This window comes from Musca vetustissima, unplaced genomic scaffold (genome assembly GCF_032173495.1).
Source record: "Musca vetustissima isolate MV318-11 ecotype Yass unplaced genomic scaffold, APGP_CSIRO_Mvet_v1 utg21612, whole genome shotgun sequence".
NCBI lineage: Eukaryota > Metazoa > Arthropoda > Insecta > Diptera > Muscidae > Musca > Musca vetustissima.
The window spans coordinates 218,354-239,918 of NW_026880991.1; the positions used below are offsets into that span (position 1 = coordinate 218,354).

At 35.6% G+C, this 21,565-nt stretch overlaps 1 protein-coding gene across 1 annotated transcript in view; it reads left to right on the forward strand.

Moving 5' to 3' along the window:
- Window positions 1-19,822, forward strand: part of LOC133327028 (NAD(+) hydrolase sarm1) — a 63,496-nt gene extending 43,674 nt beyond the window's left edge. Inside the window, exons 4-7 of the mRNA XM_061535623.1 lie at window positions 16,367-18,271; window positions 18,336-18,515; window positions 19,213-19,382; window positions 19,482-19,822. Coding sequence (XP_061391607.1) covers window positions 16,367-18,271; window positions 18,336-18,515; window positions 19,213-19,382; window positions 19,482-19,740 — 2,514 coding nt within the window. The 3' untranslated portion in view covers window positions 19,741-19,822. The remainder of the gene's footprint in view (window positions 1-16,366; window positions 18,272-18,335; window positions 18,516-19,212; window positions 19,383-19,481) is intronic.
- Window positions 19,823-21,565: the final 1,743 nt, after the last annotated feature.

Sequence of the window (21,565 nt, forward strand, 5' to 3'; positions counted from 1 at the left end):
ATGGAACTATTTATCGGTTTGTTCTTCTATATATAGAGAGCGGTATCTAATTAATCTGTAGAAAAAAGGTTCTATAATACTTATACTTAGATAGGTTTTCTATAGATAAAATACGAAAAAATAGAAGACTTTCTATTGGTTTTCTATAAATAGAGAACAGTCTATACATTGCCGACAAACAGAAAACCTCCTACATGCCCTAAAAGTCCTTCTACAGTTCTATGAGTCTCGTATAAATATAAGCTATTTTATGGGCCTACTATAGATAGAAGACCTCTTCTATGAACAGAAATTTCTTTATAAATATTTGGTTGGGGAAAGATAAATCCATTATTTTTATATGAACTATACGTCTTTATTTAACATGCTTCGGAATGTCCGATTTGGACCAAATATGCACCGTTTTATTGTATGATTTGTTGCCATTTTAAAGGTAACTTCATAATACCACTCTCATAGAAGTCCTGCTCTCTATTTGCAAAAAAACTCTAGAAGTCGATTTTCACAATCCTCCCTAGAAACGATTTTTTTAGAAATTTTGCAATGCAAGAAAAAGATGATAATTGATCTGGGCTGTATTGCGGATACATTAAAACTTCCCAACCAAGCTCCCGAAGTTTCTGGCGAGTCACTGTAGATGTGTGTGGCCTAGCGTAGTCCTGGTGGAACACGACACCTCTCCTGTTGACCAATTCTGGCAATTTCTGGTCAATTGCTATCTTCAAACGATCCAGTTGTTGACAGGAGAGATCAGAATTTAGCGTTTGGCCATATGGAAACAACTCATATTAAACAATCCCCTCCAGTCCCACCAAATACATGACCGTTAGAACTGGTTTGGCCACAGTTTGAGGTGCTTCAACGCTCTTTGACCACGATCGTTTTCGCACAGGGTTATCGTATGCCGTCCACTTCTCATCTCCAGTCACCATCCGTTTAAGGCCAAGGTTTCGCAGATGGAAATTCGATCCTTTTTTTGTTAATTGGTGTGACACCAAAACTTCGAGCTTCGTTTTGAATCCAGCTTTGTGTTTATGGTTTAAAACTGTTCTATGGTCGATTATTAGCTCCTGAGCGATGTTACGACTGCTAACATGCCGATCAATTTCGATAATTTATCCAATGTTATCGACAGGCCTAATGGATTTTTTTTAAAAAATACCTTCTAAAGATCTTCTATGGGTCTCTTATAGCCTTTTTAAAGACATATTAAAATTAGAAGATAGTAAGCAGATTCTCTATAATTATTTTATAGCAACGTTTAAGATAGGTCTTTTATCTATATGAAATCATATATAGGTCTGTCTATAGTAACTTAGATTATAAAAATCGTCTATAGATATGCTATAACTTCTATAAGTGAAATAGCTTAAATATACCTTATGTAGAAAAAGACATTTTGAACTTCTAGTAACAACTTCCTATGAACATATACAGAAGCCAAAATTCCAACTGCAGGATCATCTACAAGTTTTCTGTAGCTGGAAGGCCTGCTATTGATCTTTTATATACTAAAGTGATTTGTCAGGTTCTCAGAAAGAATGTCTTTTATAGGTTCTAAATAGTCATTGAATTTTTCTATTATAAATATTTTCTTTCCATAGACACAATACCTTTTATAGATAGGTTGCAATCCTTTCCCCATGGGGAAAAACCATTGGTAGCGTATAACTAATATATTTGTCATACACCACCGCCGACCATTATTTTCTTACTATAGTTCCGCAAAAGTGCATTTCAAACAATTATCACCAATAATATAAACAATTTCAAGTTTTAAACATAAACTACAAGATAAAACATTTTCGAATTATATATTGTCAATCAATGAGCATCATGACTCAAGGTCACAACAAAAAACCGTAGAATCAAAGTGAAAATAAAAAAAAAACTGACAGACAGGTATTTCATAGTCGAACATCGAAGAACATGACACTTAATTGGATAATGGCCAATATTGTGATGAGCGGCAAATGCAACGGCTATGTGCCGCACTTTTAATCATCTACAAGAAGTGTTACTTCTAAGCTAATATATTTACGATTATACAGTAGTCGGCATATATATTACCGAAACAGTCACAAATTAGGTGGAACCGGTAGATGACAACTACATCGGATATTGTACCTATTCTTTTGAAAATATGAATAATACCCTAAAATTCAAAACATTTTACGTGATGCTATATCAGGGCTGTATACAGGACTTCATTCCTGGGGAGGCCGCTAATACAAAATGAAAAAAATTTACTGTGAAAAAATATCATTTCAGAGGGCCCCCTCTGGCTACGTCTCTGGGCCATATATATGGATATATACCGATCATTGTGTATATAAGAATTTTGTCAGTTCCTCATTCTATTCAGAGATGGACAACATCAGTTTCAGTTTAGGGAAGGAAAATTAAATATTTGATATATCACAGACCCAGGAGTCTCTCGTATATATTAAAAATATATTTTTAAATATTAAAAAATATATTTTTAAAAACACATCCCGACAAAAAAATCCCAAACTAATGCTACTAACAAAATATTTTTAATTTTTTCATAGATGAACTCTACCTCAATATGAATTTGCATAAAACATTTGAAAAATATGCCGACCACTCCAATGTATAGTGAATGAGTTCACCCATTCATACACTAGTTTATTTATTTTTATTTCATTTTATTGTGGCGTCATTATTTTTAAATAATTCATAACATAATATTGAGAATAGTAGCAAATCATATTCAAAATTGTATATTGTTGTTGTTGGCAATAGCTAGGAAAATATTTTGATTTAACAGGTTTATATATACATTAGGGTTATGACTTTGTTCATTTTTTCAAAAACGATTTCAAATAGTAGGCACGAAAGAACTTAATCCTATTAATGACTAAATTAATATTTATTCGAAATTATTATTTTAAAAGGCACCGCAAAATCGACGCTTAAATTATGTTTTTGTTAAAAAAAAATAATTTTTATTTCTTTTAATCAAACATAACCAAAACTGAAAAAAAGTATCAATTTTTATAATTTCCACGAAAAGCCACATAACTAATGAACAAAATATGAGACATTGGTTATGTCATTTTGTGTGACTCTAATGCTTGTGGTAAATTGTATATTTGCTTAGAATGACTAAAAAATTCAAAAACTAATTTAAACAAATTTCAAATAATTTTGTGGGTGTGGAGTTTTTTTATAGAATCGCCTAATCATAAAGATTTTACATAATTGGTCTGTTCCAGTACTTTTTTAATAGTAAATCTAGTAAAAGGAAAACATTTCAAAATTGCTCAGAGTAGAAAATAATTTGAAAAGTTCGGGAACGCAAATCTAGTAAATATGCCAAAATTAGATGGCAATACTTCAAAATCAACATAACAGCCAATCAGAAGTAGGCATTCCTGTTTACCATTTTTACTCGGCCAAATTTCTCGAATAAAAAGTTTACAAAGAGAACGCCATTTTGTTTTGTGCTCTTTTAAATCTGAGTCAATTTTTTACCAGTTTTGTGGGTTAAGGAACGGGTTTCGAGTAAAAAATTGCAAAACATGTAAAATGAGTAGATTCTTTTAGGTTTTGGAACGGAACTAATATTTTGAAAAAAAACTCATCAAAGCATTAAACTGGGATATGAGGTTGCAAAAAAGTCATAACCCTAATGTACATTATACACAATTTTCAATGAATATTGGAATATAATCATGGTAGAATTATAAAAGGTAACAGCAAATCCCAGCTGATTTGATTCCAACGTAATACAGTATTTTTCGGTTAATTGACCCTACGGGGGGACCCCCCCCCTACCATTCTCGGGGTCAAAATTTTTGTTGATATAATTCGAATCTACACTGATTAAAGAATGTCTCTACAAAATTTCAAGTGAAAATCTCAAGAACTCTTGAAGATATAGCCGATTTATTGTGTCAGCATCAAGTGACGGCTGAAGGGCTTCTCAAACTTTAAACGCGTTTTTCTCTAAACATTTTTTGCGAATGGCGGGCACGATAACTCAAAAACTAATAACCCAATCGATTTTTTTACACGTTTCTCTGTGAGTGTATATCTATCGTATGAACTAGGATAAAGCCAATCGGTGAAGATCTTCCTTATTTTTTAACTTGGTTTTTGTTAAAAAATCAGCGATTTTCCAAAAATATTTTTAAAGGTCGGTCATTTTGGTTATTTTAGAGCGAAGTCAATAATCCTAGTTCATACGAGAGCCAAACATGTACTCTTTCTAACACCGTTAGAATTTTCGGATTCCGATGTTCTTCTCTTTTAAATCTTCAAATATATATGTGCAAAGTTACAAACCTTAACAAGCATTGGTATTGATTTACCAGCCCATTGAAAATCTTGAACAATTAAAATCGAGAATGGGTGGGGTTCCCTTAATTGAACCACATGATGGGTCAACAAAATATTGCATACGAAAACACATGTAAATTTCCTCGGATAATTAATCCCTGTTAATTGATTTCCCCGTTTAATTGGTTCAAAATTCATGTCATCAAAAATAAATGTCCTCTTATTTTTCACCGGTTAATTGCATTATTATTGAAAAATAATCTGACATTTTTATAGGATATGCATAGAATCACTTTCTGAGTCGATTTATGCATGTCCAGACGGACGGACGTCTGTCTGGACATGTCAAAGTACATGTTGCATTTATAATCCGGCCTAAGGACGAACCCTATTGAAATTGAAAAAATCGGTTCAACTTACCTATAGCTCCCATATATATTTTCGTCCGATTTTACGTAAATGATGCACCGAATTCCATATATATTTTTACGAAATTTGGCATAGGATATTGATTTATGACTAAGATAGTGTGTGCTCAATTTTGTGAAAATTGGTTCAGATTTAGATATTTAGATATACGTGATTTCAGTAATTGAACAAACAGTTCAATTAAGCGGGTATCGGATAATTGGTTTCTCGGTTAATCGAACAAAAAATTGTGCAAATTTTGATGTACAATTAACCGAAAAATACTGTACTAGTGTCAACATGAATTTTACAAATTATGTTTTTAAAAATCACCCAACAGGAAAATTGGGAACGCATACAATTTGAAATTGTTCTTTATTAAATGTTCTCCCGTATTCAAGTTACTCAATCTGCCTCCTGGGAAAATTTGAGGAAGCAAATCTTTCTTCATGGAATAACTCGCAATTCCCTGCATTTTCACATAAAATTTTCTCAATGCTGAAAACTGTAATAACTGAACTTGGCAGTACTGGCCACAAAGAAATTCTAGATATTATCAATTTTCAAATTTTCTTGAATTCCCACATTTATTAGTTGCAATATCTTTCTTTCCAATTATTACAAATATTTATCACACACAAAGAGCCCATTAACGCCATAATAAGATCAATTTATAAAATATATATTTATTTATTTGTTATAACTTCCATATTTGTAATTCTATTAGCTTCTTGTCCATCCAATTCATAGGGTAGTCCGTGGCCATAATAGTCATCGTTACATGTGAAAAGTAAACAAAACAAAAAAACCAGAGCATATGGACAATTGTAAGAGTGTGTGTGTGTGTGTGTGTGTGCGGAGAGTTAATCTTCAATATGTGTATCTCTTTTTGGTAGCATTTTTGAAAAAATATACTCTTAAACTATTTACTCACATTAAATGGCAAATTAACCCATTGAGAGATGGTGTTTAATTAAAAACTAAAATATAAAAAATGTGTTTTGCTTCTATGGGTTTTATATAATGGTACTTCTATATTAAAATTGTATCAAAGAATTTATTTATTTAGAATTTATTTTATTAAAATTACTGCAGGTCGGAATTTAGGTATCATTCTATTTGAAATATTTTTAAACATAAAATACTTGCAAAAATTTGTTTAATATTGGTACAAATGATAAATGTAGCCTGGCATCTTTCATTTGATGTTCTCAGTTGGGTTTGACGTACTAACATGTGTCGTGTTGTTTACAGTGTATTGAAAAATCAATTTGCCAACAAATTGAATTAACTCGTAAATATTTTTGTGCGATGATTTTTCACCACTTTTAATGTGTTTTATCATGATTATGATAATTATGACTGTATGGCTTCAACTTTACAAAGTCCGAAAAATAGATTTCATGGTTAGCTGGCGACTATACAAGAAAATCCCTTAAAAATATTATATGACATATACATACATATAAGACATATACATATATTGAACATATACCGACAATTGTTTAAAAAAAGAACTGCTCAGTTCCTCTTTCCACTCAGGGATGGGCAACATCAGTTTCAATATTCAAAAAATTCAGCTAAATAAAATTTCGTATTACAGGCAAATTTTGAAGGAATTTCAACAACTTTTTTTCATTTTCCTCTTGAGAGCATAGAATTCCATTTCCAGCTAAGTAGATAAATGATCTGATGTAGTTTGTCCTAGGTGATGTGGACGCCACTATCGTTACTTAGAAACAACGCCTTATAGAATTTGTTTGCGGTGGTTGGAGTCCTTGCTTATTTAGTGTTGCCATTTTATTCTGAGTGGCGATATCTTCTCCCATTCATATTTGGTTTTCTCCAAGCTAAGTAGATAAATGGTCTGCTGCAGCTTGCCCAAGGTGATGTAGACGCCATCTATCGTTACTTATAAAAAACAATTTATTCATTTTTTTGCGCTGGTGTCCATGCTTATTTAGTGTTGCCATTTTACTCCGAGTGCGCTATTTCCTGTAATTCATATTTTATTTTATCCCCATTTGTTCGTGTTGATGGCGAGTTTGATAATGACAGTAATTGGACATACATCAACAATTGTTTGGAATATACATTCAGTTCCTCTTTCTATTTAGGGATGGATAACATCAGATGGAAAATCTATTCTTTTAAACTTGTATTGATCCACGGACGTCGGGTAATGCATATGATAGGGATATGCTTAGGATTTTTTCTATCAGCTCAAAAAGGCTGGTGTCGATTGATGCAAAAACATTTTGAAGCCAGTTAGCGGAGCAGTATAGTCGGACGGGGCCGATCATATGATATCCTACACAACTACCACGGAACTCTAACTTTCTGCGGATTTTTATTCCGAGCCTGGGCAATATTTAGTGGTTGTTGCACCCTGTTGCCCGATTAGAAATAAACTGCACCTCTTCCTTAAACTGTCATATATTCCAAATAGTACTAATATTCAGTACAGCCCTTCTAATTACTTGTCCAGATTGCCTTCACGGTGGTTTGTGTTCGACTTTCAATAGTGGCCTATAGATCGACTTGAAAAAAAGCACAAAAATTGAGTTTTTGGTCCAATTCATCCCAAAATTATTACTTGATCATCACCGAAAATTGTAGGCGTTGTCCTTGACCATACCTGGACCCTCATGGAAAATTTAAAAGCGATCAGCGCTACATTTCCGCCCTCTAGTGTGGTAAAGGGTTACTAAATAATATCTGAATACACAAGCACCTGTAAATATTTAAGTGTAACTCCCACATCTGAGTACATACGACCATATAATTGGTATCAATTTAAAGGTCAACTACTGCCCATGGATGTACCAACAACTTTTCGGGTCTATGTCCTTCAGGGGTATATCTATTCGCTATAGAATATACATTTTGTAATTTTGCACACAAATCCATTTGACCCGTTAAATATTGACCGATCTTTATCAAAACAGGCATGCTTATTCTTTGGCCCAATCCCCTTCTCCATGTAAAAATTCGAGATGTTTTGGCCATAATTGCGGCCCCTGGAGCGACCAGAAAAACCGACAAAAATTAAGTGTTTGGTCCATTTCATCCCCTAGATATTAACCGATTTTTACCAAATAGAATAGGGGTCTTCATTGGCCAGAACCCATCCTACATGCAAAATTTCGTGATGATTGGTTCATAACTGTGGTCTGTAACGTGTTTACAAAATATAATGGACAGACGGACGGACACACATGTCTAGATCGGCTCAGCTAGTCGAGATATGACGATCGGTATACTTAAATATTTCGCAGCGTTACGAACTCTTGGGGCTGCACAAAGCTATGATACCCTGACAACATAGTTGTGTAGGGTATAAAAATACGATCATGATAATTCAAAAGAAGTTTATCGATATATATTCTTATGAGCCCGAAACAAAACAGTAATCCAGTGTTTTCGGTTTTCGAAGATGTACTTCAGCAAAACTGGTCATGTTGCGACTATTCCACTTGAGCAATTCAGGACGTTAATTCTGCCTGAAGTCTTCAGAGAAATTCGAATAAGAAAAAAGTCATTGTGCACCATATCTATGCGACTTTTTACAAATCGGTTATAACCAGCATCTTTTTGACGGGTCAAAACATAGACTCATTTGTATTCTCACACGTCACTCCACCATATCTACCTGTCCGTCTGTTGAAATAACGATAACGCTTGCAATATTTTGGTTCTTATTGGGTGCCAAATTTTCCTACCTGGTATTATTCGAAATCAAATCTTCCTACTAAAAATCATCAATACTGGTCCCCTGATAGGGTAGGAAATCTTCCTACAAAAAATAATGTATATTGGCCTTTTTTTCGTGTAGGCGTAATATTACATTCAAAATATCGATATTTTGAGGAGTGAGGGCAGGTTTTTGAACTAAATTGGTTCTTATTTAATATTTTTGGTTCTTATTGGACGTGCACAAATGTTCCTACCAAGTATTATTCGATATCAAATCTTCTTACTAAAAATTATCAATATTGGTCCAATGATTGAGTAGAACATCTTCCTACTAAAAATGATGAATATTGGACCATTTTTGTATAGCCAAGTTTCACTGTAGACCTCATATAACTTTGCACCTCTTTACTCCGTATTTTAGCGTTATTCGGCACGTTTTTTAACCCGATTGGCTGTTATTTTGTATTTTAGGTTCTAAGTGGGTAGCAAATCTGTCTTATAGCCTAGCCTCCTTATAAAAGTTACGATCGATTTTAGGTATATTAAATATCCGCCTCATGATGGAATGAATGATTTTCATTCATATGTTTCTGGCTGCCAATGGGTTAATAAAATCTTTACTCTCTCACAGAATAGAACCCATACTGATCGCGCGAAAATAAAACCATTTCGTTAAATTAGCATTACAATGGCGAGAGAATACACCATTGTTTGGCATCCTAGCAGCTATCTCTTATAAATTTCGTCTTTACTCGATGTCGTTTAGTCTTTAACGAACTGCACGATCGAGTGGATTTCGAATACAAATCGCTCATACGCCCCACAAAGCAAACGCGAAATTTCGTTAATAAGCTGAAAATAATAAAACAAAAACAAAAATAAATACAAATAAGAATATAGCAACAAAAATATATACATATCTAGTAATTATAAATAAACGTGAAACGTGTACGAAAACATTTTTGCATTTATTTAAAGAATTCAAATAAAATTTAAAAAGAAAAAAAGCACAAATTTGATGACCAAAAAACGATTTTTTTGAAAAAACGGTTAATACAAAAATAAGAAACAAATAAATAAAAATAAAATCTATTAATGTATTTCCTCAACAATTGATTTGTTAATTTTGGCAATCGTATTTGGTGTACCTGAATAATTTGGCTAATTATTTTGCAGCTCAGCTGCACACCTGAGGAAGAAGTCACACCAAAAAAATAGGCTCTTCAATCGACACTTCTAATCGATTGCACGACAACGGTCAATGCATAGTTTTTGAACTTCGTGTCATTGACAATTTGTTGGTGTACATTGAAACAAGTAAAGTGTATTTCGAAATCAAAATAAAACCAAAAAAACAACAACCACAAACGACCAAAATAAAACGAAACTGTTTCTATTTATTTTTTATTTTTATTTCAATTAATGTTCAAATAGGAAGAAAACGAAATTTAGCTGCCATCGGTCGCATCATTCAAAACAAAAAATAAGCCAAACAAAATAGAAAAGAAATTACAAATATTTAAAAAGTAAAAACAAAACAAAAACTACAACAACAGTGTTTTAAATATATAGCAAAGGAAATAGCCAAAAAGACAAAACCCCAAAAAAAAAAAAAAATAAAAACAACGACCTTCTGTTGGTGTTAAAAGATCATTTGAAATCAAATTCAAATTTAAAATAACAACAATAAATTATTTGAAACAAGTATAGCACACACACACACACACCCATACACACATAGCTACGCAAAGAACAAGAGAGAATAACAAATAAACAAACAACAAATTCGAATAAATCGGCAATAGAAAATATTGAAATAATTCTTGCGCTTTTTCTAAAAGAAAATAAATAAATAAGAAAGAAAGAAGAAAATATACGCAAAAGTAAAACGAAAGTGTTTTCGGCTTTTTTGGATTTAATTTAATTTAAAATAATTGTTAACTGCCTCTAACTACCGCCCAAACAAAATGAGCTATCGCTATCGCACCTATGTGAGCTTATATTTGAATTTTATTAATTTGTTTCCTGTATTCTTGTGACTTATTTTCCTCTATTACAACTGTCATTTGTCTTTGAGTGTGGTCTTGGCTTAAATCTGTTTTCTGTAAAAAAAAAATTTACAAATTATTCGCTATTATCTGTTAAATATGTATTTGCATGCCTGTGTCGAACCTGACAGAGTGCGTTTTCTTTCTCATTTTGTAATTGACAAGTGTTTGTTAAAAAAAGTGAATAACAGAAGAAAGGGTTTGAACATTCATAATGGTGGATAATTAAAGTCGTTGTAAAATTCTCCCAATATTATTAAAAGGAAGACAAGGCAAAGGAAGAAAATAAAAAACCAGTAAGGAAAGTAGTAAAATCGGACTAGGCCGACTATATGATACCCTTCACCACTTTGGGTATATTTTACATATGTATCCTAACAGACGACGCGTTTTGTTATAAATCTATATCTGAACCGATTTCAGGGAAACTTGCCAGAGACTAATTTATATAACATCAGTACGATGTGTCAATCGGCCTAGCTATGGATCTTTTCACAAAGCTTAGCAACATCATTCTTGACTTAATTCAGTACCCTATACCAAAATTCGTGCAAATCAAAAGATTTCCAGGGACTTTAGTGGACTATTTACCTAAAATTGGGCGAAGCTATATATGGGAGCTATATCTAAATCTGAACCGATTTACACGAAACTTTGCACACATCATTCTATGCTTAATTTAGTACGCTGTACCAAATTTCGTGCAAATGGAATGATATATAGGGACTTTGGTACACAATTAACCTTAAATTGGACGAAGATATATATATATATATATATGGGAGCTATATCTAAATCTGAACCGATTTTCACGAAACTTGGCAAACATCATTCTAGACTTTATTCATTACGCTGTGCCAAATTTCGTGCAAGTCAAAATAATTCCAAGGACTTTAGTGGACTATTTATCTAAAATCGGGCGAAGCTATATATGGGAGCTATATCTAAATTTGAACCGATTTTAATATCGTAGGCATAATCTTAAGCAAAAATAAGTCCAGAACACCCAAAATATATTTTTTATTAAAAGAAAAAAATATTTATTATGTCCAAAATATATTTTTATAAAAGACAAACAGATCGTGCTGTAAACAAGGAAATCGAGGTCATAAAGAGTGCTTATCGTAGAAAAATAATTGGACTTATTATAAGAGACCATAGATTTTTTTAATAATAGACTAACTGCAAAACATAATATGTCCCCTTATATAGATCATTATATATTCCAAAAAAAGTCCAATAGGAGGACCTGTTGCGGGCCCTATAAAGTATCCCATTAATCTTCTCATAGAAACCCGATTTCTTATAGAATTCAAATATGACTTCTTATGTGAGACAAATAACTTTAGAAGGATATAGGTATAGACTTCTTATAGAAGACCTAATAAAAGACATTTTTATATATATTTTTTAATAGAAGACCACTAGTTGTCTCTTATATATCTGGGAACCTTCTAAAAAGAGACAACTACATATAATAGGTTGGGGAAAAATATATCCATTACTTTTATATCAACAATAAGACTTTATTTTTGTATGATTTGTTGTCATTTTAAAGGTAATCTCATACTGACTCTCTCATAGAAGTCGTGCATGTATTAAAACTTCCCCACCAAGCTCCCAAAGTTTCTGGCAAGTCACAGTAGATGAGTGGCCTAGCTTTGTCCTGGTGGAATACGACACGTTGTCCTGTTGGCCAATTCTGGCCTTTTCTGGTCAATTACTATCATCAAACGGTCCAGTTGTTGACAGTAGAGATCAGAATTTTGCTATATGGAAGCAACTCATAATAAATAATTCCCTTCCAGTCCCACCAAACGTATAGCAGAACCTTCCTGGCCGCTAGTCCTGATTTAGCCACCGTTTTAAGTGATTCACCGCTCTTTGATCATGGTCAATCTGGTCAATTACTATCTTCAAACGGTCCAGTTGTTGACAGTAGGGATCAGAATTTTGCTATATGGAAGCAACTCATAATAAATAATCCCCTTCCAGTCCTACCAAATGTATAGCAGAACCTTCCTGGCCGCTAGTCCTGATTTAGCCACCGTTTTAAGTGCTTCACCGCTCTTTGATCACGATCGTTTTCACACAGGTTTATCGTATGTGATCTATTTTAAATCTCCTATCACCATCCTTTTAAGATATGGGTCTATCTCATTCCGTTTGGTCAAGGCTTCGCAGATGGAAATTCGATCCATCCTATTTTTTCTGTTAATTGGTGTGACACCCAAACATCGAGCTTCTTTTTGAGTCCAGCTTTATGTAAATTGTTTAAAACAGTATTATGGTCGATTTTTTGCTCCTTGGCTATGTTACGACTACAACATGCCGGTCAACTTCGATCATTTCTCCGATTTCATCAACATTTTCGACGACCGGTCTAATGGATTTCTTTTCATTTAAATTTTATAAAGACTAATAGATTTTCAATACGAGATTTTTATAGAAGTCCTATAGAGGTCAATTAGAATGTCGCATGGACGACAAAATAAGCCTCTACGATGTATGCTTCTGCGGTGATGGGCGAAGAAATAGTTTCCCCCATACAATTGAACACCTCAGCTCTACTCAAACTTAGTGACAATTTCGTTTTTCTTTGAGGGTTTTCATATGTAGGCGTTATAGAAAATTTATAATTCTTAGATTGTCGACAAATTATGGACGACAAATTAAGACTCTTCGAAGTATGCTTCTCCGGGGAAAGTCGAAAATATATTTTCCCATAATAATAATAAATAATATATATTCCCCTAAGTTTACCTGTGGCAAAGTTAGCGACAAGACCGCTATTCTTGGAGTTGCAAATTCTCAACTCATTCTTTCCAAAATCTAAATAGTTTTCGGAAACCATTTTACAGGTCCTCCATTTAGGAGCCCCGTGCAAGGCTTTGTCTTCCTTCGCACTGGTTATTGGTGCCCAAAAGATCTCTTATCATCTGCAAACACGCTTGAAGCTTTTTACTGAGTACAAGTATTTGGCTTAATTTTCTCAGTTATGCACGGTCTACTTCAGTCTTCATAGGTGAGGGTGGTTGACTTGAGCCACCTTGGTATCAAAGGTTGAAATTCTCCCAATCAAGGAATTGATAATATATGGATAATGATGATAATATATGGATAATTCCTTGTGAACTTCCGACAGCCCCTGTCAATAGGAATTTTGCAAACATATATTACTCCCCTGCTAATCTTTTTGTCACATCCCTTGGACTTGGTACAAGACTTCATTCGAATACAGTTGGTATCCTGACTGCAAACTGTAATACACTGATGGTCATGAGGTCGTCTCACAACTCACATTCTATGGAAGGTGGCCTAAGACCATTTATCAATTGGTTTTTTATTAGTTCGATCTTCCGATTTTTGGTATATGCAGCTGACCAATGAATGTTATTGGGCTTTCCACCAATCGCAACCTCTGGACACATTTCCAAATGCTATCGCTCAAACAATTTCTTAAAGTGTCAGTTTTTTGCGTCAATATTTATTTTTCATTACTTGATGACTTTTGTCATTTAATTAAATTAATTATTGTTTTTACATGTAAATTTCAGATCAGAGTTCATAGATTAATTTGAAAAAAAAAATAACTTTTCTATTACATCATGTGGATGTTTTTTGTTCTATAAATTTGCATTGAAATGTTCGGATTCCGAGCCTTTTCGTAAAATATAAACCGGTTAAATACTTAATGTTGAACACAAAATATTTCCAGAGACTACATGTCTGATTTTTATTTTCGAAGAGTTAAAAATTTAATTTCAAAACCCCAAGTTTCCCACAAATTCTCAAAATTTCGAATTTATTTTAAAAGTGACCCAACGTTGTTTTTACTGAACGCTTTTAATTGTTGTGAATACATACATCTTCGATAATTCTTAATACACTCCCACCCAAACTGTCTGACAGCTCATCGCAATTTACGCGCGAGACTAATAATAAAAATTTCGCCAAATATTTTCATATACATGTGTATGTATTCTCAAAATGTTTCGTCAATATTGAAAATAAAACAAACAATTTTATTTGTGAATTCAAATAAAATCGTGTTTGATTTTTTATTGAATTAATGTTTTCTTTTTTTTTTTTTTTTGTATTTTCAACACCCAAGTAATGTTCCGCTTTTTCTATGCTACAGCTTCCATGACGCTTGTTGATACATTCAAATACATTATTTGGGATAGTCTTAGCAGCAAGAATCATCGTAAACATTTCTCGAATGAATTATGCCTCATCATTCCGCTGTGTTGGGTCCAACAGAAATGTGTCCAATAAAAAAAGTTTATATATTATTAGCTGAGAGAACTTTTCAAAATTATTCTTTCTCTCTCATGTTTTCTATTCACTTTCAGTTGAATCCTAAACATTGAAAAAATACAATTTAAAATTTTTGTCTAATATATATAGCGGGTGTTGCGTTTAGTTTGACATTGAAAAATCTTATGATTTGTTACATTAGGTTTGTTCGATTATTTGTTAGTAACTCAGTAACTTTAAATCTTCTAAATTCTCTAAATTTTTATTCTCAGAGAATATACAAGTCTTCTCGCAAGTGAACTATTCTTGAAATTGGATTTAAAATTAGCTGATTGAACTTTTTTCTTAACAAATTTCTCCACTTAAATCTCCGGGTTTCAATCCCACATTGTAAAAGAACTTTTCTCAAGTATTTCTCTCTTAAAGAAATAATAAAATTATTACAAAATATTAAAAATAATTAAGTTAATGAACACACCTATTATTATTCTACCCTAATAGCTATCAATCTATGTCCGCCTAAATATGTTATGACGTCACTTTTCTTCTTTTATATCTACTTTTTTAATATCTTTGTCAGAGCCTACATGAGCTCCTTAAATATTTCCTAATGAAATTCTTGTTTTGCATAATACTTATATGTATACGCGTGAGAGTATCAGTGTGTGTGTATGTGTGGTTTCCCGTTGTTGTGCTAATATTTGTTTCAATTTGGCAATGAAATTTCACAAATAATAAAAAATATCTCCCCGTTCCATTTAGACAGATTGAAAATTTCCCTAATTCCGACAAAATTGGTAACATTCAAAATTCAAATCACCAACATAGATCTAATAATTCCGACATGAACAATCAAGCACCTTGGCCGGTACGCAAGGGCATATTTCGTTCTAGTGGGCAATCAGATTTCATACCCACCAGATCGCCAAGTCCCATTGTGGAAATGCCCTTGTCACCGCCACCGGTTGCCAGTAATAGTCGCGGTTCGTCGTTAAGTCGTTTCGATAACAATTGCCCACTTTCGCCCCCGCCACAACCAGTACAAGTCATACTAGGCCCTCCTGGACCAGCAGTAACTTCGTCCGCCGCCCTAACTGCTAGCTCAAAATGTACACAAGCATCATCGTCATCATCTTCGTCGTCGTCGTCGGGTCAACGTCGTATGTCCCAGTCCGCCGCCTCAAGTAGCAGCAGCGCTGCCACTGCCTCCGCGTCTTCTGCCTCGTCCGCATCTGCCCGTATGTCCCAATCGGCAACGTCCTCCAGCAGCAGTAGTAGTGCTTCACGCACTTCTGTACGTAAAGAATCCAGTCCCTCGCTAATCAACAACAGCTGTCATTCCTCTACACAACAGCATCATCACCAGCAGCAGCAACAAAAACAACACATAAATCATAATGCCATAAAATCATCCACACCACCCAGACCTTTGAAAAATGTTCGAGAAATACCCATTGAAGTCGAACAGAATAAGGTTAGAATTTCATGATAGAACCCAACGGGAAAATATTAGGTCAATAGCTCTACACGAATGTAACTCTCTCCCAAAACTCCCCTCCTCTCTTTGTGTTAAATATATAATATCTGTCTCTACCAATTGTATTATTCCCATGTTATTATTCGCACTCTTTTTTCTCTCTATTTCACAGGAAGCTCTCTCCCTACGCACCGGTGATATTACCCAACAGGCCAGCAACAATGTGGCCGCCGCTAGTCTTAAGGTACAAAGCGACACTTTCTCCGCCGACAAGAAAGCCATCTCCCAATCCCAACAATCCCAAACGATGACCTCCAATGGCATCATTAGCCAAGAGAAACACATGTCATCGGCCGCCCAGGCCAACTATACCATGACGAGCAAAGGTGTCAGCAGCTCCGGTGGCAGTACCATGATCTCCTCCTCCTCACAAATGTCCACAACAAATGGCAGCTTCTTCAAACTGGCCGATTTCAAGCTGGACGACTTAATGTCGTTATCGGCCAATAGTGGCCAACGGGAAATCGAACAGGCCATAAACAAATACTCGAACATGTTGACCAATTGTGTCAGTACACTGCAAGAGAAAAAAGCCGATTCGGAAGCCACATTATTTTTGGATAAAATCAATGAAGTCATACGTCGAGCGTGGGCAGTACCCACCCATGGCCATGAACTAGGCTATAGTTTGTGTAATTCCTTGCGCAGCAGTGGTGGTCTAGATTTGTTAATGCGCAATTGTGTCCAGAGTGATATGCGCATCAAGTTCTCCTCAGCCAAGTTGTTGGAACAATGTCTGACCACCGAGAATCGTACCCATGTGGTAGACAATGGTCTCGACAAGGTGGTGAATGTGGCCTGTGTCTGCACCAAAAATCAAAGCACCGAGCACTCCCGTGTTGGTACTGGCATTTTGGAGCATCTCTTCAAACACTCTGAGGGCACATGTTCGGATGTCATCAAGCTCGGCGGTTTGGATGCTGTACTCTTCGAATGTCGTACCAGTGATGTGGAAACGTTGAGACATTGCGCCAGTGCCTTGGCGAATCTGTCATTGTATGGTGGTGCTGAAAATCAAGAAGCCATGATCCTGCGTAAAGTACCCATGTGGTTGTTCCCCTTGGCCTTCCACAATGACGACAACATCAAGTATTATGCCTGCCTGGCAATTGCTGTTCTAGTCGCCAACAAAGAAATCGAAGCTGAGGTCTTGAAATCCGGTTGTTTGGATTTGGTAGAGCCATTCGTTACCTCCCATGATCCCTCAGAGTTTGCCAAATCGAATTTAGCCCATGCCCACGGTCAAAGCAAGCATTGGCTACAGCGTTTAGTTCCAGTTTTAAGTTCAAATCGAGAAGAGGCACGCAGTCTGGCCGCTTTCCATTTTTGTATGGAAGCTGGTATAAAGCGTGAACAGGGAAATACAGAGATTTTCCGGGAAATTGGTGCCATCGAGGCCCTAAAGACTGTGGCGAGTTGTCCAAATGCCATAGCCTCGAAGTTTGCCGCTCAAGCTTTACGCCTGATTGGAGAAACTGTGCCGCACAAGCTGTCGCAGCAAGTACCACTGTGGTCTGTTGAAGATGTACAAGAGTGGGTGAAACAAATCGGGTTTGGTCAATTTGTCAAACAGTTCGAAGAGTCCCAGGTGGATGGAGATCTGCTGTTGAAGCTGACCGATAAAAATCTACGTGATGATATCGGCATTATGAATGGCATATTGCTGAAACGTTTCGAACGTGAATTACAAAATCTCAAAAGAATGGCCGATTACTCCTCAAAGGATACAGCCAAGTTGCACCAATTTTTGGCTGAAATTGGTCCGGAATACTGTACCTACACCTATTCGATGCTAAATGCCGGCATTGATAAGAATTCTCTGCCCCACCTCAATGAGGATATGTTAATACAGGAGTGCAACATTACAAATTCCATACACCGCCTACGGATTCTCAATGCAGTAAAAAGTTTAGAGAACACTCTGTCGAGTGCATCCGAGGATAGTATGGCCAAAACATTGGATGTTTTTGTTAGTTATAGACGTTCGAACGGGTCACAATTGGCTAGTTTGCTTAAGGTGAGTACGACGTCTGTGGTTGGTGATTGAATTTTATCATTAATTCGTTATTTTCTGTTTGCAGGTCCATCTACAATTACGCGGCTTCTCGGTGTTCATTGATGTTGAACGTTTGGAGGCTGGCAAATTCGATAATGGTTTGCTAAACAGTATTCGTCAAGCGAAAAATTTCGTTTTAGTATTAACACCAAATGCTCTTGAACGTTGTGTCGACGATAATGAATGTAAAGATTGGGTGCATCGGGTAAGTTGATCTATTGTATTTAAGTAATTTAATTCGATAAAAGTAAGGTTAGACATAAAACGTTTTGGAGAAATTGTGTACAAAAGGCTTTCGGTATAAGACAATAGAACATATCCATTTAAAGAAATATCTGAATGTTTTATAATACCATAGCCCCTCAAAATAAATTCCTTAAATATTCAGAATTGTTTTAAAATTAATACTTGAAAAATACCTATTAATATCTTAAATGACTCTTAGGTTCATTCAAACATTATTTAGTTTATTGGAATGTATTATTAAACATTTGTTAATAGGCGTTAAAATCAATCTTTACAGACCCATCGATATTTCTTAAAAACAATATTTAAATTTCCAATTAATGTTCTGAGACAAAATAGTTAATTATAATATTTTATTATCCTCCTTTATAGTCTGTGATAGTTCTTTATAGTTCAAAATTCTCAAAAAATAATATATCTTTGAAAATCTAATATTCGATTAGCCCTTGAAATCATATTCTTCTATTCTTCCTACAAAATGTCTAGACCTAAGTTGGTTTAGGAAAATTATATTCTAAAACTTAGAGATTCCTGGAAGATATATTTTCTTTATTTATATTTAGATTCTCTAGAATTTAAAAAAATCCACATAATCTCACAAAAAAAATTTGAAAAATATACTGTAACTAATATTTCGTCAACATTTTTATTTGTAGGAAATTGTTGCTGCCCTTAATTCAAACTGCAATATTATACCCATCATTGATAATCAATTCAGTTGGCCTGAATCGGAAAGACTGCCCGAGGATATGCGCAGCGTATGTCATTTTAATGGTGTCACCTGGATACATGACTACCAGGATGCCTGTATCGATAAATTAGAGAGGTTCGTTGTCAACTCATGAGCTCACGCCCCATACAACGTAGCGTACAAATAGTAATCACACAATCACGTTTTTTCTCGATTCGATTTTCTTCGATTTAGATTTATGCGCGGCGAAAAGAATATTGATCGCATAACGGCAATGACACCGGGCACGCCCAGTTCGACGGTAACATACCAAAGAATGCACAGCAACGATTCGGACTATAGTGTGGCGGGCAGCAATGCGGGCGGCAGTAATTGTTGTGGCAGTGGCGGCGGCAACAGTGGATCATCGGTTAATGGCGGCGGACAAGGTGGGGCACAAAATTCGATCACAACTACAACATCCTCAAATACAGGACGGTCCAGTGTCGATTGACTGGATTGTTTGAACTCGAAACAATTTGAAACAAATAATGAAAATTCTCTTAATTCTCAGAACACTATCAATACTACTAGTAGTAATATCCTTCCATCATTTAGTTCTTTACACTACCCTACTACTTTACCTTCCCATTCTATTCCTTCCTCATCGCCTTCTTCTTGTTCTTCTCCTTCTATTTCGAATATTATTGATAATATTAATGATAAAGTTAGCCTTAGTAGTTATATTAGTAATATTAGCAACAACAACAACAAAAACTACAATAGTCATAGCAAAAAGCATTTCAAAACTCTTTCGAATTCTCCATCATACATACTTAGATCAAAATTGAAATCTAAATTATTAACCGGCCAATTGGCAACAAATCGTGGCCACAGTGGCAGTTGTTGTGCCCTCAATAGCAGCAACTGCAGCAGCAGTGGCAAAAACTGTAGTAGTTACTTTAGTCAAAATTCAAAAAACTTACATTTTCTCAATAACCTACATAATAACGATACTGATGATGATGATAATAATCAATTAATTAATCAAACTAATCACAAACTAGCAGCTAGTCACCAGGCAAATAGATATCGGCAATCGGCGTCCCCGGCTCGTCAACGTTTGGGTCCAGGAGGTGGCAGTATGATCAGCAGCACTGGCAAACTGGGCAGTACGGGCAGCCAGTTGAGTGTATTCGGTCGCGGTTCCAAAAGGAATATGTTGCCCCCGTACAGAACACAACCGACTTCGGCCCACAAGCCATTGGCCATGGGTGGTTCAATGCAGAATGTCTCACCATTGGCCTATAAACCTCCGCGTCGTAGTTCAGCTGTGGGTATTTGCAATGATGCTGGCAACTCCAAGCCGGCTGCATCAAATTTTAGGAGTCACAGTGTTGATGGACTGTTGGATAGTAGTGAGAGTAGCGATCGTAAAATAGCCGAAGCTGCAGCTATTGTTTCGGCTGGCAGCATGGCATTGACCAATGCCAGCTCCACCAGTACTCTTCAGCCGAATGAAGACGATTACTCAGTATCCACAGATGATTTGCTAGACAACGAAGTGACATCGAATGTGTCACGACGTGATAAATCTGCTCATCTTCCGCCCATTAATCCGCAGCATCGTAAATCACGCAGTCTCGATCATTTTCTTGATGAACAGACACTTGCAGCCATTGTGGCACCCCCATCACCCACCGAGGGCACACAGAGTATGCAAAATCTTGCCACACCTCAAACACCGGAGCCCATTCGTTCTACGAATGTCATAAATGGAGCAATTCATTCCCTGCCTATGCGTTCGGCTTCGGTACGGGACTCTAAATCATTGACACCAGATCGTGTTACAGCTCTGCGGCAAAGTCCCTCGAATAGACAAAGTCCCGAAGGCATCAGTTCGGCAGAAGATGAGCATGAGGATACACAAAGTCAGAAAAGTAGTCAGTCGGCAAGATCGAGTCAGACAGCAGTAGTTCCCAAAACCACAACTTCCGCTCCCAAGAGTCAGACAAGAGCAGCGGCTCATGTACATCGTGGCAGTGCCACAAGTCGTGTACCCAAAACTACATCCAGCAGTTCATTAGGCGCAACACCCACAAAGGCCATCGGCACATCATCGACGGCGGCAGCAGCAGCGACGACGACGGGAGACAACAACAAAACAATATTCAATCGAACAATTAAAAAAGTTCGATCGCTCATCAAAAAGTAAGCATGATTTATATTGAAGTCAACAAGCAAAACAAAAAACGAAATTATGAAAACAAAATGACACCAATATCCTCTAAAACAACGTTGTAAAATGTCCCCTACTCCATCCATTAACTCAATGTGTT